General features: G+C 39.0%; 1 protein-coding gene across 3 annotated transcripts in view; it reads right to left on the reverse strand.

Annotated features, from left to right (window-relative positions):
• LOC108668191 (serine-rich adhesin for platelets) overlaps nucleotides 1-20,961 on the reverse strand; it is a 179,457-nt gene that overhangs the window by 34,494 nt on the left and 124,002 nt on the right. For all 3 annotated transcript variants that reach the window (XM_018155359.2, XM_018155360.2, XM_018155361.2), the window contains exons 6-7: nucleotides 2,109-2,217; nucleotides 1,814-1,882 (exon numbers count right to left, since the gene is read on the reverse strand). In XM_018155359.2, coding sequence (XP_018010848.1) covers nucleotides 1,814-1,882; nucleotides 2,109-2,217 — 178 coding nt within the window. The remainder of the gene's footprint in view (nucleotides 1-1,813; nucleotides 1,883-2,108; nucleotides 2,218-20,961) is intronic.

Genomic DNA, 20,961 nt, shown 5'->3' on the forward strand with positions numbered 1-20,961 from the left:
CGATCCCAAGCGCCTAAACTGAAATTAATACCCAAACTCCAAGGCTGGAATGCATATCAAATGAAGGGACTAGAACGCAACAATGGGTAACCTAGAGACTGTACAGTATACAACCATGACTGATGACTATCCTGTCTCCCTACAGTCAATGACTGAATTTCCTGTTTCCATCTTCTTGGTTATTACATGGATTACATGGAGATACGTTGCATCCATTTCTCTCAGAACTACTTACCAGAGTATCATACGGCTTAACGACATACCTAACGTTCTATTACAGTTGAGGTGCTCAACGGTCAATATCAATTACTTTTATTATTAGGATTTTAAAGAGACTTTCTAGCTTTATCTTAAGTTTTAAAATTTTCCGTCAACCAAACGCAACAAAATTTAATTTTGATCACTAATTTGCAGTTTTTATTATAGAGAGCGAGCTAAGTGCACATCTATTAGCAAGAATCAAGAATATTTAGATAATATGTTGAACCTAAACATATCAACTATTCAACTGCTAGAGTATCAAGCACGTGATGTGAAAAAAGTAGTCAGTCTAAAATATCATGAGATAATTATACCGTATTAAACAAAGCAAAATGGATCTGCCATAGCGTGTCGAGTTAACAATGAAGTGAAAAAATTAGAGCCGTCAAGCATCAACTAGGCCGCTAGCAGTCCTCGATACGGTTTGACAATGGAATAATCATATACTTGAATGCTGCCACAAATAACGAGCAATACAAGATCATGCCTTGGAGCAATATCCTGCACAAGATTCCCGAGCAGGTCTGACATCCTGCCCCTGGCCCTAGGCAGCCGTAGCCCTAGCGTCGCTACTGAGCTACAACATGAAAGTGATTAAACTGAAAAACTAAGAAACATTTGATGATAAACCATACTAAAATAAAATTTAAGAAGTTAATTCAACGCGGGAAAATCATTGTAAGTGTGAATAATCCTTTTCGAATCACAAAGAAGCAAGACGTGACATCGCAGCGTTCACAAAAACCAACGTTTTCCAGTAAGGAAATTTCGACACACGGTGGACCTGGCAAACCGTCACAGGAAGTTTGATCGTAACCAAAGGTTCACACTCCCACCGATAACAAAAGTTTATAAGGCTTTCACATAATTCTAGAGATTTTTCGCGTACATACCATTATAATAAGGTAATATGAAAGATTTAAAAGATCTTAGACAACGGAGAGATGTAACCAACGGTCTTTCAGTTACGAGCACTGCGGAGCACATATCGCACACAACCTCACTCAGCGACTGCCAGTGGTACACTGTCGTGGCAAGGGTAAGTGGTGCAGGGGGGAGAAGGGTGGAGGTCCTCAATTACGGGAGGAAGGTGGGTTACCGTGGGTACAGATTACACATTTTCAGCTTAAATTTTAGATCGATGTTCCACTTGCTAAAACCGATACTCCGAGATGAGTTTGCTTTGGACTTCGGTCTAAGATCCATCATGCACTACTGATCACGATGATAAAATTGAAAAATGGTTACAAATAAGTAATAAAATTAAAATTTGCCTAAAAGTCAGAGAAAATGCAGACAAATGCAAGTACTAAGCACCATAATCAAAATTTCGATATTTTTGCCGATAAACTCAGAAATTTCCGAAAAATTTTCTTCCAAGCAAGAATCGAACTCCTTGAGAGGAGTCCAAAATCCAGGAAACAATTCTGTGAATGCAATTGACGAAAATAGTGAAAAGTTCCATTGTGACGTGTTCATTAGTAGATTCCCGAATAAGACACATAAACCCCTACTAAATAGACGTTCAACAAAAGCAACTATTTGTACTTACATGGAAGACGGAGGTGGCGGTCTCCGCTAAATATTCCGAGTAATTATTCAGTCCTCCATTTCCGGCAATCTGCAATAACATTGGTCAGTAAGCGTCAAGTAATATTGGCAAGAATATAGTTTTCTACCTGACGTTGTTTAATAAGGCATGTAGAAACATTATTATAATGTTTCCTGTTCAGCACAGGAAAACCTTGGCTCACACAAATAAGATGCATGATATAAAAAATTGCAAAAATCATCAGTGAATGAAGCGGATATAATGCAAATGGAAACAATTTATGAGAAAGCGTTACCTCTATACCGGAGTCGCCGGAGTCTCCAGAGCTGCATTTGGAAGCGCGGGCATCACGCAGCCTCGCCTTGCGTCTGTCCTTGCTTGACCGGAACACTGGCTGCCCGAACCTGTATGAAAAAAATTTGGCATTGAAATTAATCCTATTTTTTTATACAAAGGAACTCGTTTATAAACACGGCCATAAGAAAATTGTTGATATTGGCAGACAATATTTGTGCAATACTTTTAAATACATTCGAAACATTTGGGTCGTGTGGTGGGTATTCAAGCTTAACATTTGAGTCTCTGGTTTCTTTAAGTCAAGTCAAATTTAATCTAAAACAGATTCAAAAGTTACATGACAAGGGGTTGTGAATTTTCGCCGCCAGGCTTCAAATGCAAAACAATCGTTCGCTGAAAACGATAATTTGTTAAAATATTAGCTAAAATTTAGACTGTGGACTTCCATTGGCGCTTTCACTTCGTCTTGAACTAAAATTGGCCAACTATTAAGGGCGCATGTAGAACTGTAATGCACATAGTTAATGAAATATGAGAACCAAGTACTTTGACCTCCGAAAGTGTAATTACCCATGAAAATACAGAAAATGTGAGGATTTATTTTATATATTCTGAGAAATGCTATGTGCTAGCTTGTATTGCTAATACAATATTAACTATGACTTACGGGTATCTATCAATGGGAGGCAGCAGGGAGGAGTTGTACAGAATGTAGAGAAGCACAGCAATACAAACTAATATAATAAAAACAACCACAGCGATATTATTTTTAGAGTTTACATCTTCTAGAAGTTTGGTTAAGTTAGCCATCAAATAAGCTCGGGAAGTTCATAGAAAATGTAACAACAGATTCCAAAGAAAACGAGAGCCATTGAACGTTTTCAAGGTCTAACCACTTCATTCTAGTAAACACAAACTTTCAAGGCCGTTTTTTACCAACTCGCATCATTAACAAGAAATAACACCTATATTTTGCAAATTTGTCTGATTTAAAAAAATTACAACATTATTTTTTAAGTATAATCCACGCCTGTATCTTGACTGAAGCTTTGAATTCCTAAATTTTCACTCGCTTGACACTCAGAGCGCGTTCACAAGTGACAACTTCAAACCTATCAGCGAGCAACACAGGTGACAACGAAGTGCATCTACTCGTATAAATTGATTCAATATTAAGGAGAAAAGGCCAGCAGAGGCATTATTCTTTCATATGTTCCTAGTTCAGAGTAAAATGAAAATGATTTTTAAAGATCGTCCACGTAAATAGAAACAATAACACACATTTATAATCTCTGTAAACATAAATCGTTTGATACCATTTAGAAAATGGATGTTTTCATACCTCACCATCTCTATGACTAAGTTATTCACCACAATATTGTTTACACATACTACATTTGTGAGACGTTCGTCTATGGTAGTTAGGTCAGGAAAAACAATCTTAACCGTGAACAATAAATAAGTTCCAGTCAAAAGCTGAGTATTGAGACTATTTATGCCACCAAAAACCTATGAGCCTACGAAATCCTCGCTTAGGAGCTTAAAACGTGACTTTCAGAAACAACGGCAGCTGGACAGCGCTGACAGCAAACAACTTAAAGGATCGAACTCCCGCAACGAAGCCCTATAACTGCAACAAGCATTCCTGGCTCTGTCCTCACAACGACCAATATAAGGAAGAATAAGTTGAGTTCAAAGTTGGAATGGCAAGCGAGTTGAAATAAAGACATGCAAGACCACAGAATAAAGAAACAGGAAGCATGAGAGCCCGGAAATGATCTTAATGGAAAGGCTACAAGGAAATATCGAAATATGAAAATAACTTGTACCACTCAAGAATATGCATACATCAAAATGAATATTCTGAATTTTAGTACGGCTGTTAAAAACAAACAAATAAATGCATAGTTCAGCAGCAGCTGACGGTAAAAGAAGTTTCATCGGCACATGTTCTGGCACTGAAGAATCGAAAATATGATGTAAATTTGCAGACTATCTGATGACCCCAGGAGCAGAAGGAATGCAGAACCTTGCCAGTCGACGACCAAGAAACGAAGAGCAACGCCCGCTCAAAGGTCGTTGCAAGGAAGACAATGAAAATTTTCGACACTTCTCCGGATAAGAAAAGGAAATTACTTAATACGTACAAAGGTCAGGTTATGCGGGAGAGAATTCACGAGTTCTGATAAATGCCAGTCTTGGAAGGGAAACCGTGGCGAAAAGGAGCTGCGCGGCCTCAAGAATTTTAAAGGTAAAGGTTGAAATTGTAAAGCCCAAAAGTTTTCAGAAGTAAAATGACAAAGCTACGTGGAAATTCATTTATCTAACTTACGTTCGCTGGTAATGGAATAGATGGTATGAGCAAAATAAAAATTCTGAAAACGCGAGTCTCGGCTGCGTCATTATTCAAAATGACCTTAATTGTCAAGAATGTAAGTCCAAGTGGAGAGAAGCACTTACGTTAATTGGTAATGGAATAGTTGGTACGAGCAAAATGAAAATGCTGAAAACGCGAGCCTTGGCTGCGTCATTATTCAAAATGACCTTAATTGTTAAGAATGTAAGTCCAAGTGGAGAGAAGCATGACGAGTGGCAAACGTGGAACACAGCGCTAGATTTACACGGCCAGGCGGCAGATGCTCATTGGTCGACTTCCCGCATTTGTGGCCGGCCGAACAATTCCGCGCTCCAGATTGTGGACAAATCCGTGGCAAGTCGCGTAAGTAGAATAGAACCATCTGGGATTGTGAGGAAGATGAACCACTGAACCGGATATTTATAAAGTGTTCTATAGGCCCCAGGAAAGATATTATAATTTAACCATTGTAAACTGTCCTCACCGCTTTAGTGTAATGTTAAAATTATAAATAATTTAAAAATTTGCAACGAAGCAGTTTTCAATCCGTTATATTCAAAATGAACGTAAAGCATTCATTCATTGCAGGACAAAAAAAAATCATAAATTTTGAGAGCGCAGAATGCACACACAAACACGAAGCAAATACTCGCGCCAGACCAACTCATGCTCTAAGTAAAGAATAACTACTTGGTAAAAAGCGCATGCATGGGCACGCAACAGTTTGTTCGTGCCAAAGATCACGCGTCGCGCCGAGAGGAAGCAAAGTCTGATATTAAATGTCAAGGATTGCAGCTTCTGTTGGACGACGCTGCTGCTTGCATTCCGTAGCATTGTTACCGCCCGCCGCTGGCAGCTTGGCCAGAGGCTTCGGTTGCCGGTATCATTATGGAAATTAGAGCTATTTTGTCAGTACATTATTGTCTGAAGCTCCATATTTTTTAATGTGATATTAATAGATTCTACCAACATAATAATTTCTATTGTGTAATAAAATTTTGTTAATTCGACAACGAAAACTAGTCAGTCTAATGCCTTATTTGAGGCAGTGGAAAAAGTGATGCTGGTAATGCATAGAAAATAACTTGTACAGACGAGAAAAGAGAAGCAAGAAACGCATACAAAGTTTGACATAGCTCAAATATTACTGCATTCGAAAACAGTATAAGGGTGGAAGAAACTGGGGGAAATAAAGTTTGAGTCTAATGAGATCATTTACCATAGCTAAAAATTAAAGCAAACCCTTGATTTTTCTGGGGCTAAACAAAGAATAACAGTTTCGGATATGCATGGTCACCGCCCATGACAATTCGATCACTTCACGACTCTGAGCACGAAACACCTCGATTGTTTACTCTGTCTTTTAGGTGCAGTCTTCTGAAGGAAGACGGTGAGAGGTCGCATTCTCAACCTCGTCATCGCAATTCTCAAGCCAAATGCTTCCTGATCTTCAGTTAAATATGGGGAGACTGAACCAAAATTCGTAATGTCGCCTTGAGAAAACGTTATGCGCAGCTATATTATTTAACGTAACTGCTTGCATGCTTAATTGGTCGTTATATGGGTTACTTTATTGTACATCGTTAGTTTATCATCGTTAGACAGATTATACATGCTATACTTTCCACATTTATCCCTCTTCTACAGTGGGGCTAATTGATAAACTTACATTGATGTTCCCGGGAAATTATTTCATCTACACCAGTAGAGAGTGATTTCTAAGATGAGTAATTACGAATTTCATGTTTATGGAAATATATAAAAAATTAAACAATATAGACAGAGAATTCAAGAAAATATATATGATAAGTAAAAAACAAAAGTAACGCGAAAAGGGAACAAAAATTCGCGCGCCCATTGAGCACCAATGACTTGAGACTTCAGCCAAGAACCACTTCCTAGTTTCCATTCATTTTGGCAACTTCACTGGAAAAAAAATTAACGCACGAAGAACAATTAGGCTTTGAAAGTGCTGAAGGTTACTCACTCAATGGACTATTTAGCCCAACGAACTATGAAGTTCCGCAGCCAGCTAGCTTTCGCAGATCATGAAGTCAAAGTAAATGGAATGCAATTTTGACTTCGTGTCAAAATTTGACTTCACAAAACCATTGAGAAGTCCCTCGACATTCCATCGTAACAAATTCTGCGCAATATCAAATAAAGGTTATTCTCAAAATGAAACAAGGAAATAGTTTGTAATGTCGGCTTCAATTGATCGCATGAAGTTTCAAGCCATAACGTAAATAATTGAAAAAAGTTTAAACCGAGTACTTGAGGCCTATTATTATCGGCAAGACGAACAATTGATAGAAAGGCATGATGATAGTGGTATAATGAATTTGACTTGGTGATGATGGCATGATGCTAGTGGTATTATGCATTCGACTTGGTGATGATGGCACGATGATAGTGCCATCATAGTGGTATTATGCATTAGACTTGGTGATGATGGCATGATGCAAGTGGTATTATGCATTCGACTTGGTGATGATGGCATGATGTTAGTGGTATTATGCATTCGACTTGGTGATGATGGCATGCGATGAAAGCTTGAGAGACAACATTCTCATCCAGTGTGAGAACAATAAACGATCTCTACAGCACACCAGCAAATATATAAAACAAATGTAAGATAACAAACTGCATGACGATGTTTTTTTAAGCGTAGAAGCCCCAATTATTTGTATTGCTTTTAATTAGCAAATATCAGCAAATAACAAGCAGTTGCTGGCTGTGGGAGCCGCGCTAAAGCACGTACTCAAAATGGATACCTGAATTAAGGCCAAAACAAACTTCGTCCATAATTAAAAAAAAAAACTGACTCTATCAGGCCCAACGTGTCTAGCAATATTCACCTTGGAAGCATCCGGCACGAACGAGACTTTAATCTCTCTGAAGCAAGTTTTTCATGTGATGGCAACAAGTATTGAGTAAATTCTTTCTGAATTTATTCAATATTTAAACTTAGCATAAAACTATTTTCTATGTTGACTTATTTCGTTGTACATTTCCCGTAACCTTTATGTATACCTGTGCAATTGATCATGAATTAATTTTTATTTCAATCAAATCGATTCATTGTTAACATTATCGATTAACTGATATTATAGTTTCATCAGTGATTACGCGTCAGTGCCACGTAGGAAACAAGCCTGGAAGGTCCACGGGCAGGGCGACGCCAGTTTCTCACACGCGTCCTCCTAACTCCAGGGCCCATACTTCCAAAAAAGTTAAGAGATCGTAAGTTCATCAGCCAATCATTGACGGGCTTTCAAGCAAAATCCACCAATCATAGACAGGAAAATAGAGCGTAGGTACTTACGTTCACTTAGCGAAGCGAATTTTGAAAGTATATGGCCCCAGCGCTGCTACTTGTTAATGAGAGACAGACTCGCTCTACGATCACACAGGGTCAACGTGAGGTAAAGCGATATGTTCTTTAACTAATGTCTAGCCCTTCAAAGTGTCACATGACGCTTACTTTAAAGCATTTATTGGTACAAGTTTTCGTAAAACAATTTCTTGAAAGTCTTATATATACAGCAATAGTTAGGGACACGGTCGCGGACCTAGCCACAAGAAATACTTTGTATCGAGAAAAGAATCAGATTTCGTTGATATTTGCCGTACACAAGAACTTGATTATCATGATCCCAATCAAAATTATTCTGCGCTTCATGAACAGGCTGTAAACTAGCACATACATACTTTATATGTTATACCAAACCTGTAATAATCTCTTCGATAAAAATTAGAAATAGGTTCATAATAATGCCGTATCTCTTGAGGACAAAACTATATGAAATAAATTCAGTTCCCAATAGTTCCTAATTGGAAGCGAGATAAAGGTATAGCTCTTTCCGCATATCAATGCACAAATAAGCAAACGATTTCCGATACATGAAACTCAATCATTACCCTGAGAAGAATAACTACATTTTTCGAATACTGTGGCTTGAGCGCTGGTCACTCGAGTGGCTTAAGCGCTGGTCATGCACTAGAGTGGCTAGAGCGCTGGTCACTCGAGTGGCTTGAGCGCTAGTCACTCGAGTGGCTGAGCGCTTGTCACTCGAGTGGCTTGAAAGCTTGTCACTCGAGTGGCTTGAGCGCTTGTCACTCGAGTGGCTTGAACGTTTGTCACTCGAGTGGCTTGAGCGCTTGTCACTCGTATGGCTTGAGCGCTTGTCACTCGAGTGGCTTGAGCGCTTGCCACTCGAATAGTTTGAGTGCTTGTCACTCGAGTGGCTTGAGCGCTTGTCACTCGAGTGGCTTGAGCGCTTGTCACTCGAGTGGCTTGAGCGCTTGTCACACAGCAATGGCCCTCGACTGGACGAGGCTGAAAAAACATTCATCCGATGAGATATTGCCATAATTGAAGAGAAACTCCTGGGATTTTTTTCTTTTGATCGGGGCCCAGTTTTTCAAGGCAGAGAGAAGAAAAAAATGTTGCAAGGTTATCGTCAGGCAATGATTTTCATCACGTGACTGCTTGCACATGCACGACAATTGAGTCCTCAAAATTTGCATTTATCTAAAGGCAGACGTGATGTCAAAAATTTATCTGAACGACAATTTGCATGGTTTTTTTTTAGTGAACCCACAACAGAAGTTAAGACGGTAAAATTACGAATTTAATTGTTAAAGCCAGCGGACCAACGGATGGCTGAGGGACTCATCACACGGTATCATTAGAGTGCATGATTATCAATAGGACCCAATTCGTAACCGAACACAATTAATGTTCTCCGATAATTATCCCAGCTAATTTACATCATTTCATCACCGCCAACACTTGAAATTAATTTGTATGTTATTAAACTGAGACGGAAAATAAAATTACTTAATGATTCATGCCCAACGTACGCCAGCGAAGCACGGAAGTGCAATATACAAATTAACACAAAAGCGGGAGTCAAAGAGAAAAAATCTAATGTAGAATAATAAACTAGCTAGTTAAGATGCATAAACCGTGGCATTTTACACACGGTCAACGCTAAAACAAAATTCGGATGCTCTGAATACATGTCATTCTCTTCGTCAAACCATACAACGGTCATAATTAAGTGCGGAACGGAACTACCTGGTGAAAATGAAACTACTTGATGAAAACGAAAACATATAGAAACCTTATATGTCATGCAGCAATAAGGTTTATGTTTTTATGTTCACGTGTCAGCCTTATCATTGCAGATAACAAAAACATGCAATAAATGTAAATACGAAATGATTATGAAACAAACGAGTTTCAGCGAGTTTTGTGGCTTCATGAAGAATTTATTGCACTTCTGAACGATGTTACCAAGATAAGGTATTTTTATTCCGCGCGAGTAGCGTTCAACAAATAACCAAAAGAAAGTTGAAAAGCTTCTAGCGAGGTCTTACGAATTATTGGTCGGCATTATAGATCTAGGATTGAACTATTTTCTGAGATAGACTCATCAGCAGATTGGCAATAAACTTTAATGAACACTCCTAGACGACCATCACTATAATCACATTCTCAGCAGGACAACTCGGGTATAACTTCAGCTCAAAGGAGCCATGGTAGAAAATAAGGCGTGACACCGTATCGTAAGGCGTGACACGTACCGTTTCAGGTTACGCGACCAGTTACACGAGGGACAAGGTACCATATAGGGATGTGCTTATAGCAATAAAAACTATCCATTAATAAATAATAAAATAAAATACACAGGAATGCTTTTAATCTAAACGTCTTGAAGCTAGTCCACTTCGATCAAAGCTTCAGGATGAATAGCTTCAAAGCTTCTCTAGTGCTTCTCAATTCTCAAAATGCGATCCAGAATTTTATTCGTATTCTGAAACAAGTATTCAATGTTTTAAAACCAGTATGACTCCTAACATTATTCTATTGTAATGGGCTGTTACAAATGATGTATTTTCGGAGATGCACTATTATACATAACAGAAGTAAGTCAGGAACAAAATTTAACTGACATGAAAAGCTCAACTTTTCCAACGTTTATTCTGACAACCAAACTTGGCGGCATAAGACAGTGAGATGCACATAAACTTGCAGGTAGCAAAATGATACTTTTTTGGCCAACTGGCTATTATCCCCAAAACAATGGCAGTTCAAGAACCTTAAACATTTTAAGCACATCATGGAAAATATTCTTGCATCGGCGATTTTTGTATAGACACGATTTTTTGAAACTAAAAACCAATTCAATTCGTCGTGCGCACAAAGACCTCAAATAAAGTGCAAGTCACGAGCTACGGAGCGATATTTCCAACGCTATGCTATTAAAGCATTGTTCAATCAACGGATACGATGAATCACACGAATCACTTTACGGCTTCACAATTACCGCTATAGGAGCCGTAAAATTCCACCGTAAAAAGTCATCATCGAAGGCTATGAGAGATGCTCACAAGTGCCATTAAAATCAATGCGTGGCGTGAACGGCTTCATTCTGCAGTGATGTTAACGTCACTTGTACGAGTGAACCACCATCCTGTAGTAGGTCATCACGTACAATCCAGAACCAGGCCGTTTCGCACCGTAACAGGACTTAGGGAATGTTTCGAGCTCTGTTTATTTTCAGTCGATTATGACATTTTCTCAGCATCTTCAAAATGTTTGACGAAATAGAAGTCGTATATATTCGATCAGCTCATAAAATGTATCTCGCAAGTGTGAGGAGATTGCGACTTCATTGAAAAAAAAATTATTTTTCATTTTTCATGTGAGAGTAGGTAAATAATTTCGCCTGAATTGCGGAAACCTAATCTTACAGTTTCCGGACGTACCGAATGAAAGAGAAATTTGCTCCGAAAAAGAAGACCGGTGAAGAAACACGCCAGGTATACGATCACAGAATTGAGGAAAGCGCAGTCGACTCGGCCGAGGTGTCGCAAGCCAAAAATATGGAAAGTTTCAGCTTTTCTTGTGGGAGGAAGTTAAGAGTCTATGCTGCTCCTGAGGATTATATGCAATATTTTGAGCGCGACAATTAAAAGAGGAAAATTTTTAGAGTCAGATAACTGGTAATTAACCAATTGTAATATAATTAGCTGATTACATTTATAGCTCGGACACATGGTATTATATTTATGATCAAGGTTCAATTAAAAGGCTATATTATTATTAAGAGTCAACTTCCAAAAGTAAACAATAACGCAAAAAAATTGATAAAATATTTCGATGGATTGATGACAGTACATTTCAACCTTCAAAACTCGATGAAAATTGCTATCAAATGTATATATAACATTCGGTTATAATGTTCGCAGAATTAGTCGAACAACCGAAGAGTTCTCTCAAGCAAACAGCACAATGCAAAAGAGTGTACAGTGAATTCACGCTTTGGGGGAACTGCTAGCATACATAATTTTTGGTCTATTTTGAAACCACGTCTCCACACGCAAATTATTATATTCAAATATTGTTGTTCCAGACACGCTATGAAGCTTGTAACTATAAGAAATCAACACAACCAAACCTGCAAAAATTTATGTTAGATCATTATTTTCCTGGCTCATGCATGCATAGCGAAGCTAGAATATGCAAAGTTCAGTGATTAATTCAAAAAGAGACAATTCCTTTTAAAAACTTCTCGTATAAAAGTATCATAAGAAAAGGACATATCGAAGAAAAGTAAAAAGAGGAATCGGTGAATAAAGCCAAGAGTTCTGCTCCACTTTGATGGCAATCAAGCGTCAGTTCATCTTCCTTTTAATCTGAAGATAACCAAGAGAATTTTCAGCATGCGTATTTAATGCAATCAATACTACTTGGTACTTCGTAACACTCATGCGCGATAAGACGCATTTGATTGCGTATGAGACGTAACGGAACTGGTTGATAAATGAATAACTCGAGGCGAACCATGCAAGGTTTACCCACCATGGATTGAGTAAAAACCGCACGCACATCATCTGTAGTAGTCATTATAGGTACGCATGCTAGTGCACCCAAGGCATCGAAAGCTGTTTTAGCAGCGTAGCCTCATCCATCAGAACACAGCGAAGATTGCGGTGGTCGCAAGAAGTTGGGTGGGTTAGCCGCACAAGCTAACTGCACGCTCCAAAAAAACCGGCGAGCATATCTCATCAGCAGAGACGTAATAAGAAAATTGGCAGGTCATGATTGACACTCCCAAACAAAGTTATTAAAGCACCACAAAAAGTGAGCTGGAGCTCTATAAATTTTAAGGCAGAGCGTTGCAGTAGGCGCACTCGTGACAGTCGCATGGATGAACTACAGAGACTTCATGAAGTTTCACCTTCCCAAAATTGCAGCCGAAATAAAAAGTGTTCTCTAAACAAGTCATGTCCACATGCGCTGGTACTGGAGAAAAAAGAACTCCTAAAATTGAACAGGGATGAACACAAACCACCGGGAGCTTTCTCGAAAAATAATACGAATTCAGGAATGAAAGAGTTGAGTCGCGTAGAAGAAACAGTAATTGAATTGTAAATTCCCATCAACGGAAAAAATGTTCAGTCAATGGTAAATTACCACCGCTGTGAAGCCTCACATCAAATGGAAATAGACATAGAATTAAAGGAATGTATTTTCTGGATACTAAGACTGTAGAAGTATTTCAGGTCGTGTGCGAAAAAGGGTAGAAGCAATCAAAACCGAGCTATAAACATGGCGACGAAGGATTCTCATTCTCCATACAGAGAATTACTGAAGCCCAGCATATAAATATCGACCTAAAAATCAATCGACGCTCGATCGTGCGTGCAGAAGAGCGTTGCAGGCGATGTTCTGATCAATATTATATACTTAGGCCACCACACACAAACGATTATATTGATTTGTAGCGCCTAAGGAAAATGAAAATCTTTATAATTTGATCGATGAAACTACAGAAACAAAAAATACGAAAAGCTTTTGAAAGCATTTGCGCGCGCTGAAGTATGAACGTAGCAAAAACAAATACGTACATGGATCAATCAACTCAAAGAAAATCTCTAAAACTCAAAAAAATTGCACAAGGAAATAAAAGAGAAAAGTATGAATTTTTAACGGCAAAGAAAGAAAATGAAATCAGCAGCGAGTTTTAATATCGATGCCATCATAAAAGTTGGCAGCATCCTGGTGATAACCTCATTTAAGCAGGCAGAATATATGAGCATGTCTGTAACATTGGACCAATAGCAGGACGCATATGGGACAGCCTACGAGGTCATGAGGTGGTGTGGAGGTCGATAGGATATTGGGCGTGATGCCATACGCAGCAGCGTATCACAGATACGCCCTTAAATATACTATATATGCGCTGGAAATGAACACAGTAGTGACGATAAACGGTCAATGAATGGTTACTACTAATCAGTGGTTTCTAAATAGGCAGCGGTTCTCTGTCCACGTCACTGGCTAAATTACTCAGAATTAGAAAAAGAAAACGAAAATGTCATTTTGAGGACGAGTTTTAAATTTCAAATATACAGAAAAAATGTCCACCCGAAAAGCTTGGGGTTACTCAAGTAAATATTCATCAGTATTCATTTTTTAGTTGCTGTTGCGACACAGAAATAGCTCCGTTAATACAAGGTAAGGTTCACTAAGCGCAATATGCTAATGGACTGTTGCAACATTAATCTGATGAAATCATTTGCTATGTTTTGCGTGACTAGCATCCAGCCCTCACCCATAATAATACAGAACGGTTGTAGTCTAGAGAATCAATAGGCAGGAATGTTGCAGAGTCCTGTGAGATATAAAGACCACTGCAGCACCATATCATCCCCATTATTTGAAAACAACAGATGAATTAGTGACGGTCCATTATGCACCATTAACTTGATGCTGAATAATGTAGCCACTTGTTTTGATAAAGTACATTCCACTATTTATACCCTAATTATTTTCGGCCATTTTTACATAAGTTATCAAAGATTAAGTCAAGACGTTTTCACACACAAATAACTTGCAGATGAAGCAACACACAGCATCGGCATGCACGTGAGGAGGAAATAAACGACAGGATCCTATAAGACGTTCCTAGGTGAGGCTCCTACGAATAAAGGACGTTTCGTTGCGCCATTGTAGCAACGACACGCGGCCAAGAAGGAAATTATTCTAGTTAGTTGAAGGAATTCCTTAAAGACAAAGAGAATTAATTGGTGTGACATCATCATAGCTGCACACCCTCTTCTTACGAGGATAGAGAAAGAAACTGTAATAGCTGTTAAGTTCTTTTGTATTAACATGCAGGTGTCGGGGTGTTAGCAAAATAGGCACTTTATGAGTATGTAGTATACTATTGCTTCGGTCGGTAGGCAGTTGATCTAAGAAAATGTAGTGAAAAAGTTAGATTTCTTTTACAAGTTCATTAATTCAAATAGAAATGGTCTTAGCTAGAAAGATCGATTGAATGGTTCAACGACTATGATGAACTGGCGATCATTTTCCATAAATTGAAATTTAAAATCATTCGAATCAATAAAAAATAGCCATGTCACTTATATTTATTATATTATTTTTAATGGTAAAATAAGACATATTGTAATGGTAAAAGAAATATGTATTTCTTTTACCATTATGCCCATGTTGGACGAGCAAGTCAACTTCAACACTAGAAGGATGAAATAATTTCTACAGTAGAATACATGAATTAAAGCCGACATTAATGCATTGAACAGACCTCGAGACTTAATACAAGAGATCTTAATTCTATTGTCTGGTTTGCGGAACAGCGGCGCCTATCGCTGTCGAAACCTTGAATATCTTAGCGAAGTGATGCGGATACTTTTTAATTAGAGTCGAGGTCCTAGGCTAGAACAGTCATCCCTGCAATCAATCAGCGTCTAATAACATGACAATCTTGTCGATCAGACACATGACAAAGCAGTGATGAGTCATTAAACACTAAGCTAATAGCAAATTCAAAGCTCTACCAACATAATTGACGATCTAATATTTTCATACCGTAAACAAAATTTCAATTAAAAATAAAAACGAAAAACACGAGCCTGAACTAAATATCTGTAAGCTTTCCTTATAAATTTAGTAAAATAATAAGTATAATATATCAATATCATATAATTAACACCTGTTTATTTAATGCCGAATGACGAGTCTGTTATAAATTAATGCTTCTAAATATTGGAATCTGTGAATATTTCCCATCCGAGGCCAGACTGTGAAGACCAGGTGCGGTGAAACTCAGGGCAGGGCGGCTTGTCTGCCATAAGAGGATGGAAAAATGCGCCCTAAGAAGCATGGCGAGTTCGCGCTCACGTCCCTGAAGATGAACGAACGACCAACAGCTGGTCTCCTCAGCACAAACAAGGTCGAGGGCTACGGCAGCTGCTCCTAGACTGAGCTTCCTGTTCCACTTCTAAACCTCTTAATCTATCATAGTAAATGAAAATGTACCAGGAGACCTTCACGTTCATTATCTTATAGTCAGGGTTATGTAGAAAACTTCAATCCATAGTAATATTACGACCCATATTCCTCAAATTTCGAATCTGCCTTACATGAAATACAAATCTTCTCATGAATATAAATGCGGAGCGATGCATCGTCCGGAAAACTAGGAGCAGACAAAAGAAACCATCGACTAGAACTCTTAAGTAGATATTACTATCACGGGTGCATTACTATCCCTCGAGTGCATTACTAGACTCTCAACGCAGACTTAATTGTGCTTCACCCAGCAGTAGATCAAGACGCATCGGCCGCCGAGTCTCTGTAGGAGACCAAACACTACCGGTTTACTGACAGTTAGGTCAGCAGTTCACCGTTGCGCGTGCACTGTTATCCGGATTCTTCGGATCTCCAGAGTAATTAGATGAAGTCTGGCTCATTCACACAAACATTCTAGACTTTACCGATTTCAAAGCAACCCCCTCTACCGAGAAGATTACTCAAGACCTTGGATAAGTCATTAGTCTTAGTCGGTGATTTTAATTGCCGTTAAAGTGCTTACTTCATGTATATTTGAATTAATAAACACCTTCGAGAAATTGGAATTTATGATGGCAAATATGCTCAAACAAACTCTGGGCTCCAGCAGGACGCATAACATGAATTAAGACTAAAGTTCAATTATATAAAAGAAAAATTCGAATTGAGTAGAAGAAACTTCCTTGTATTGCGTGTCATGTATTTTCTTCATGTCAGCGCTAGTTTCAATACTCAGACGTGATTAGTCGATGTTTACGTCACAGCGTAACAACAACGATGTTTACGTAACCACGACCTTATTAAATTCGCGTTGGATTTTGACTGTAGGATCATTGCCTGCATGTTTGTATGGCGATTGAACTTTTCTTTTATGAACAGAGGCGGTACCAGATCACATTTGCCCCAATGCAAAGACCCGATGGAATCACCCTCTCACCGATGCCGAGACCCAAAGGTCTCAATTTGCCCAGATGCCGGGTCCCGAAGGTATCATCCTTGCCCCGATACCGATGTTCAAAGGTATCAATCACCCTTACACAGGTGCCGGGACCCGTAGGTATCACCTTGGCCCAGATGCGGGACCCGAAGGTATCATCCTTGCCCCGATGCGGGACTCGAAAGTATCACCTTTGCCAAGATGCGGGACCCGAAGGTATCACCTTTGCCCAGATGCGGGACCCGAAGGTATCAATCACCCTTACACAGGTACCGGGACCCGTAGGTATCACCTTTGCCCAGATGCCGGGGCCCAAAGAAATCCTTCTCGAAAAGCCAAACAAACATTCGACACATAATTATCCTATACACAATGGCCGTCCTATAAAAAAAATTCAACCTGCTTTCAGATATTACCTTGATATTCTAGCGGCGCCCTTTAACCTTCTTAGATGTCAGAGATAACAATATCGCCTAATTCAACGATGCTTAAAGTTCAGGCGGCTACGTTCCATAATGAAAATCTATTCTTAACTATTGACTGTGATAATTATGCATTTTTAACTTGCGAATCCGAAGTCCCATTTCCGTGCTAAGCTAGCGTTTATTTAAGCATTCACTCTATTGATTACTAATGATTCAATTCAACTCTTTAAGCAACGTTATAGCAACCTTGTCCTATGAAACGACACATGTAAAAAATATTAGAATATGAAGACTATTCTAAATTAACACGGCGTTCAAACGATAAATAAAAGTTGATCACTATGGCATCATTTCTCTGGTACATCACAAAATTATTGAGCCGTCTTAACTACTTGTTTAAACTATTATATACTTAACTACTTGTATGAATGATATTAACCGAATCTACACCAAGTAGTAAGGAATTAACTGAGTAACCCATTGAATTTTCCCTTTTCAAAAGTTTCTTGGTTAAAATTTAAATCATGTATAATTTCGTTAATGAGCCAAGCCGAACCATTTAAAGCTTTATTTACTTACAACATTAAGACTAAATTTTTGATCGAAATTAGTCTTGCGAGAGAAACTATTTCACGTTCTTTCAGCCTTCAAGCTAGCATAGGGATTCTGCCACATTCAGTGCACGAAATTGCAGCCAGAAGCAACTTATTACAATGATCGCAAATTGTTAAAATAACGGAGTTTATTCTGCGATATACGTGGAGCAGTGAGCATAGATGTGAACAACTCCCTGGAGTAAAGCGCTGGTATACAAGCAGGTGCTGTGGCTATGACACACGTGCACCCGGGAGTGCAGGTGTAGGTTGGACGAAGCAGCTGCAGTTGTTTTTGACTTGACGATATACTGAATCCTTGAGCAGCCAGTTGGTTTTTACAGTTCGTATGCGCCGCTGCAGCAGAGTATAGTTTATCTTAAGGGACTTGGGATAAGCGGTCATATTCTTATGTTTGTTCATGTCATTCGGGCAGCATTTCTAACGAATATAATGAAGAAGTTTCCATTGAACAGGAATTTGTAATTGAAAAGATTCAGATGAAATCAGATAGGTGTATAAAAATGACAGGAGCAATGTGAATACTAATTAGAAGAAACTTCGTACTGGGTTTACTCCCAAGACGTTCAGGGGCGACAGCCAAAAAACTGGCCAAGTGAAAGCAGCAACAAACATTCCTGAATACAAACGAGAGCATGAAACTGAATGAAAACATTCAATGGTTGCCAGAACCACGCTCGGAATTTCACGCTCTGGAAAAAATACGCGCGTCCTTCATGCGTAATGCGGTCGTCGGTCAGAGGCGCGCTCGGTCACGTAGCGTAACGACGGGCGGGCATATAACGAATTAAAATTTACTTGACAACATTTTGGGGTGAATATACTTGGAATTTTCTATGCTTTTAATTTCTTTGTTAATAATTATATATTCGTAAAGATAGAAATTTGATACAGATACTCGCAAAAACCGAAAGTTTCTTTCATTTCCTACATTCAGGAGAAAGAATGCGCGCGTATTAATTGCTCTACTGTCACCACTGACGGAAAGAGATGCTGAATGGTGATGAAAATCATTTCCATCTTGAAAACAAGAGCACATCTTACACGTATTTTTAAGCCTCAGAAGACAGGCTGCATTCAAATTAACCTCAGAACAGGTAGCACCCATGAGCTACAACTCGACATTGACACTGCATCACGGCGACTACAAGTTCTAATTTGTAGCAAAATAGATGAAAATTTTATTTGTTAGCAAAATAAATGATGAAAATTTAGACTCGTCTCAGTAACAGTTCGCTCGGAATTCAATAGATCATAAATACACCGAACACTAAATAAAAAAATCACAGGAGCCATTTTAAGGTCTTGACCAATCTAGCAGGACTCGATGCAGTACTTCAGATCTTCATTATACAGGTGAATAATATAAATAATTTTTATATTTCAAGCAAATCCAAGAGTTTCCTCTCCTGACGACACATACGTTCACTGAACACGTTGCTCCAGTGTGAGTGTCCCGAGATACACTCGATGTTCGGTTCGTTCCGAGTCGGAAATCCCGAACTCATAAAACTTATAATGAGTCACCAACTCATTTTTATTCACTGTCTAGCTCATCTCAATTGCTGGAGCATCTGTGATACCAGGAAAAATGCACGCATTTACAGCACTCTATATTTAGAGGTGGATCATTTATAAATACTGTAGGTGTCTCAATATCACTGCGAAAATAATCCCGCATTAAAACCCACACTCAATAAATATGCTAGGAATTCGATGCTGAGTCACGGCTTGGGAACGGACAGTTTCCCTGCCAATGAAAGTAGAAAAGCGCACACCGGTAAGCATTCGATCTTCAGGACAAGAGCGCATGCGCCTGAGCACTACACCGACCGAACTCCTCACGCCACGGAGGCCCACGCAACACTGAGTCATCTACAGCTGAAGTTGAGCTGAACACTCGCGCCGCGCTATGATGCACTGCGTGTGGCACTCGAGTGTCCAAAATACCATCAGAACATGCAAATAGAAATATAAATCCCCAGTGATCTCATACGAAATCAAATACAATGAAGAGATTTTGTAGTGTTCAGTCTCTAGGTATGTGAGTGCACCATCACACAAATCTCGCAGGATCTCGCTTACTTATTTATAATGTCATGCTATTAATTTCATCATGTTTGGCACACAGCTTCAACAAGTTTCTAACAATAAGAAGTTTTGATAAGCTTGAGAGATATCAGGTTAATAGGAATGCGTAGTCCATGGAGTTTAAAATAAGTATTATTTGAGTGTTTGCCAACATAAATATCAAACAATTTTGAGAGCATTGGGATAGTTGAAATAAAACATCACAACCAACTCAAGTTTCTCGGCAATATTTACAGGAAAACATTTTGTTCGCACGGATACATATATATGTATATCTTAGCTTAGATAATAATTCCCCGTATTCCCCGAGCACCTACCAATAGACACCGCGCACGTGTGACGTCCAATGCTAATATTTATGTAAAAAAACAATAGCTTAACTGCCAAGTTGGTTACGAGGTACTGCGAGATACGCCTGATTTGTCTCAGAAAATGTCTACATCATAAGTTCAAGATCACGGGGCTGCCTTCATGCCTCCAGTGACAATAATAATTCACATGGTCGGCCACGACGGCCCTAAGACCAAGAACATTGCAGGACGATGAAAAAATGTCAAGAGAGCGGGGTTCGATCGTCTGGACATCGAAGAACGGTGTTTGCGCTACATTTTTCAGATTGGCATGGAAAAAATGACCTAAAGAAACACAGTTTGTGGGCATTGGTCTTTTCTTCTCGAATGTTTTTTATTCAAAGTGCAGCGAGTTGAAGTGCATGACAATGGCGTGGAGGCATCAGGGCCTGCAGGAACAGCTTTTCCAACAGACATCTAGCGTAGAATTAACGTCGATTAAAATGATTTTTAGTAAAATCAACGTTAATAAACGTCGTTTCAACGTTATTCACCAGGTGCGCTGGCTCCCTGTGGACCTCACGCGTGGAAGGTCGCGAACCGTTGGGCGCTGATTCATGCAGACGAGGTTAATTCGATAGAACCGGTGGGATTAGGAATCGTGCCAGATTATTATGCGGTTAAAACATTCGAGCATCTGGGCATAAAAACGTCTCGTTCTTCAGGAAATTTTTCTTCTAAAATAT

Source organism: Hyalella azteca, unplaced genomic scaffold (genome assembly GCF_000764305.2).
Source record: "Hyalella azteca isolate HAZT.00-mixed unplaced genomic scaffold, Hazt_2.0.2 contig7177, whole genome shotgun sequence".
In the NCBI taxonomy this organism is placed as follows: Eukaryota; Metazoa; Arthropoda; class Malacostraca; order Amphipoda; family Hyalellidae; genus Hyalella; species Hyalella azteca.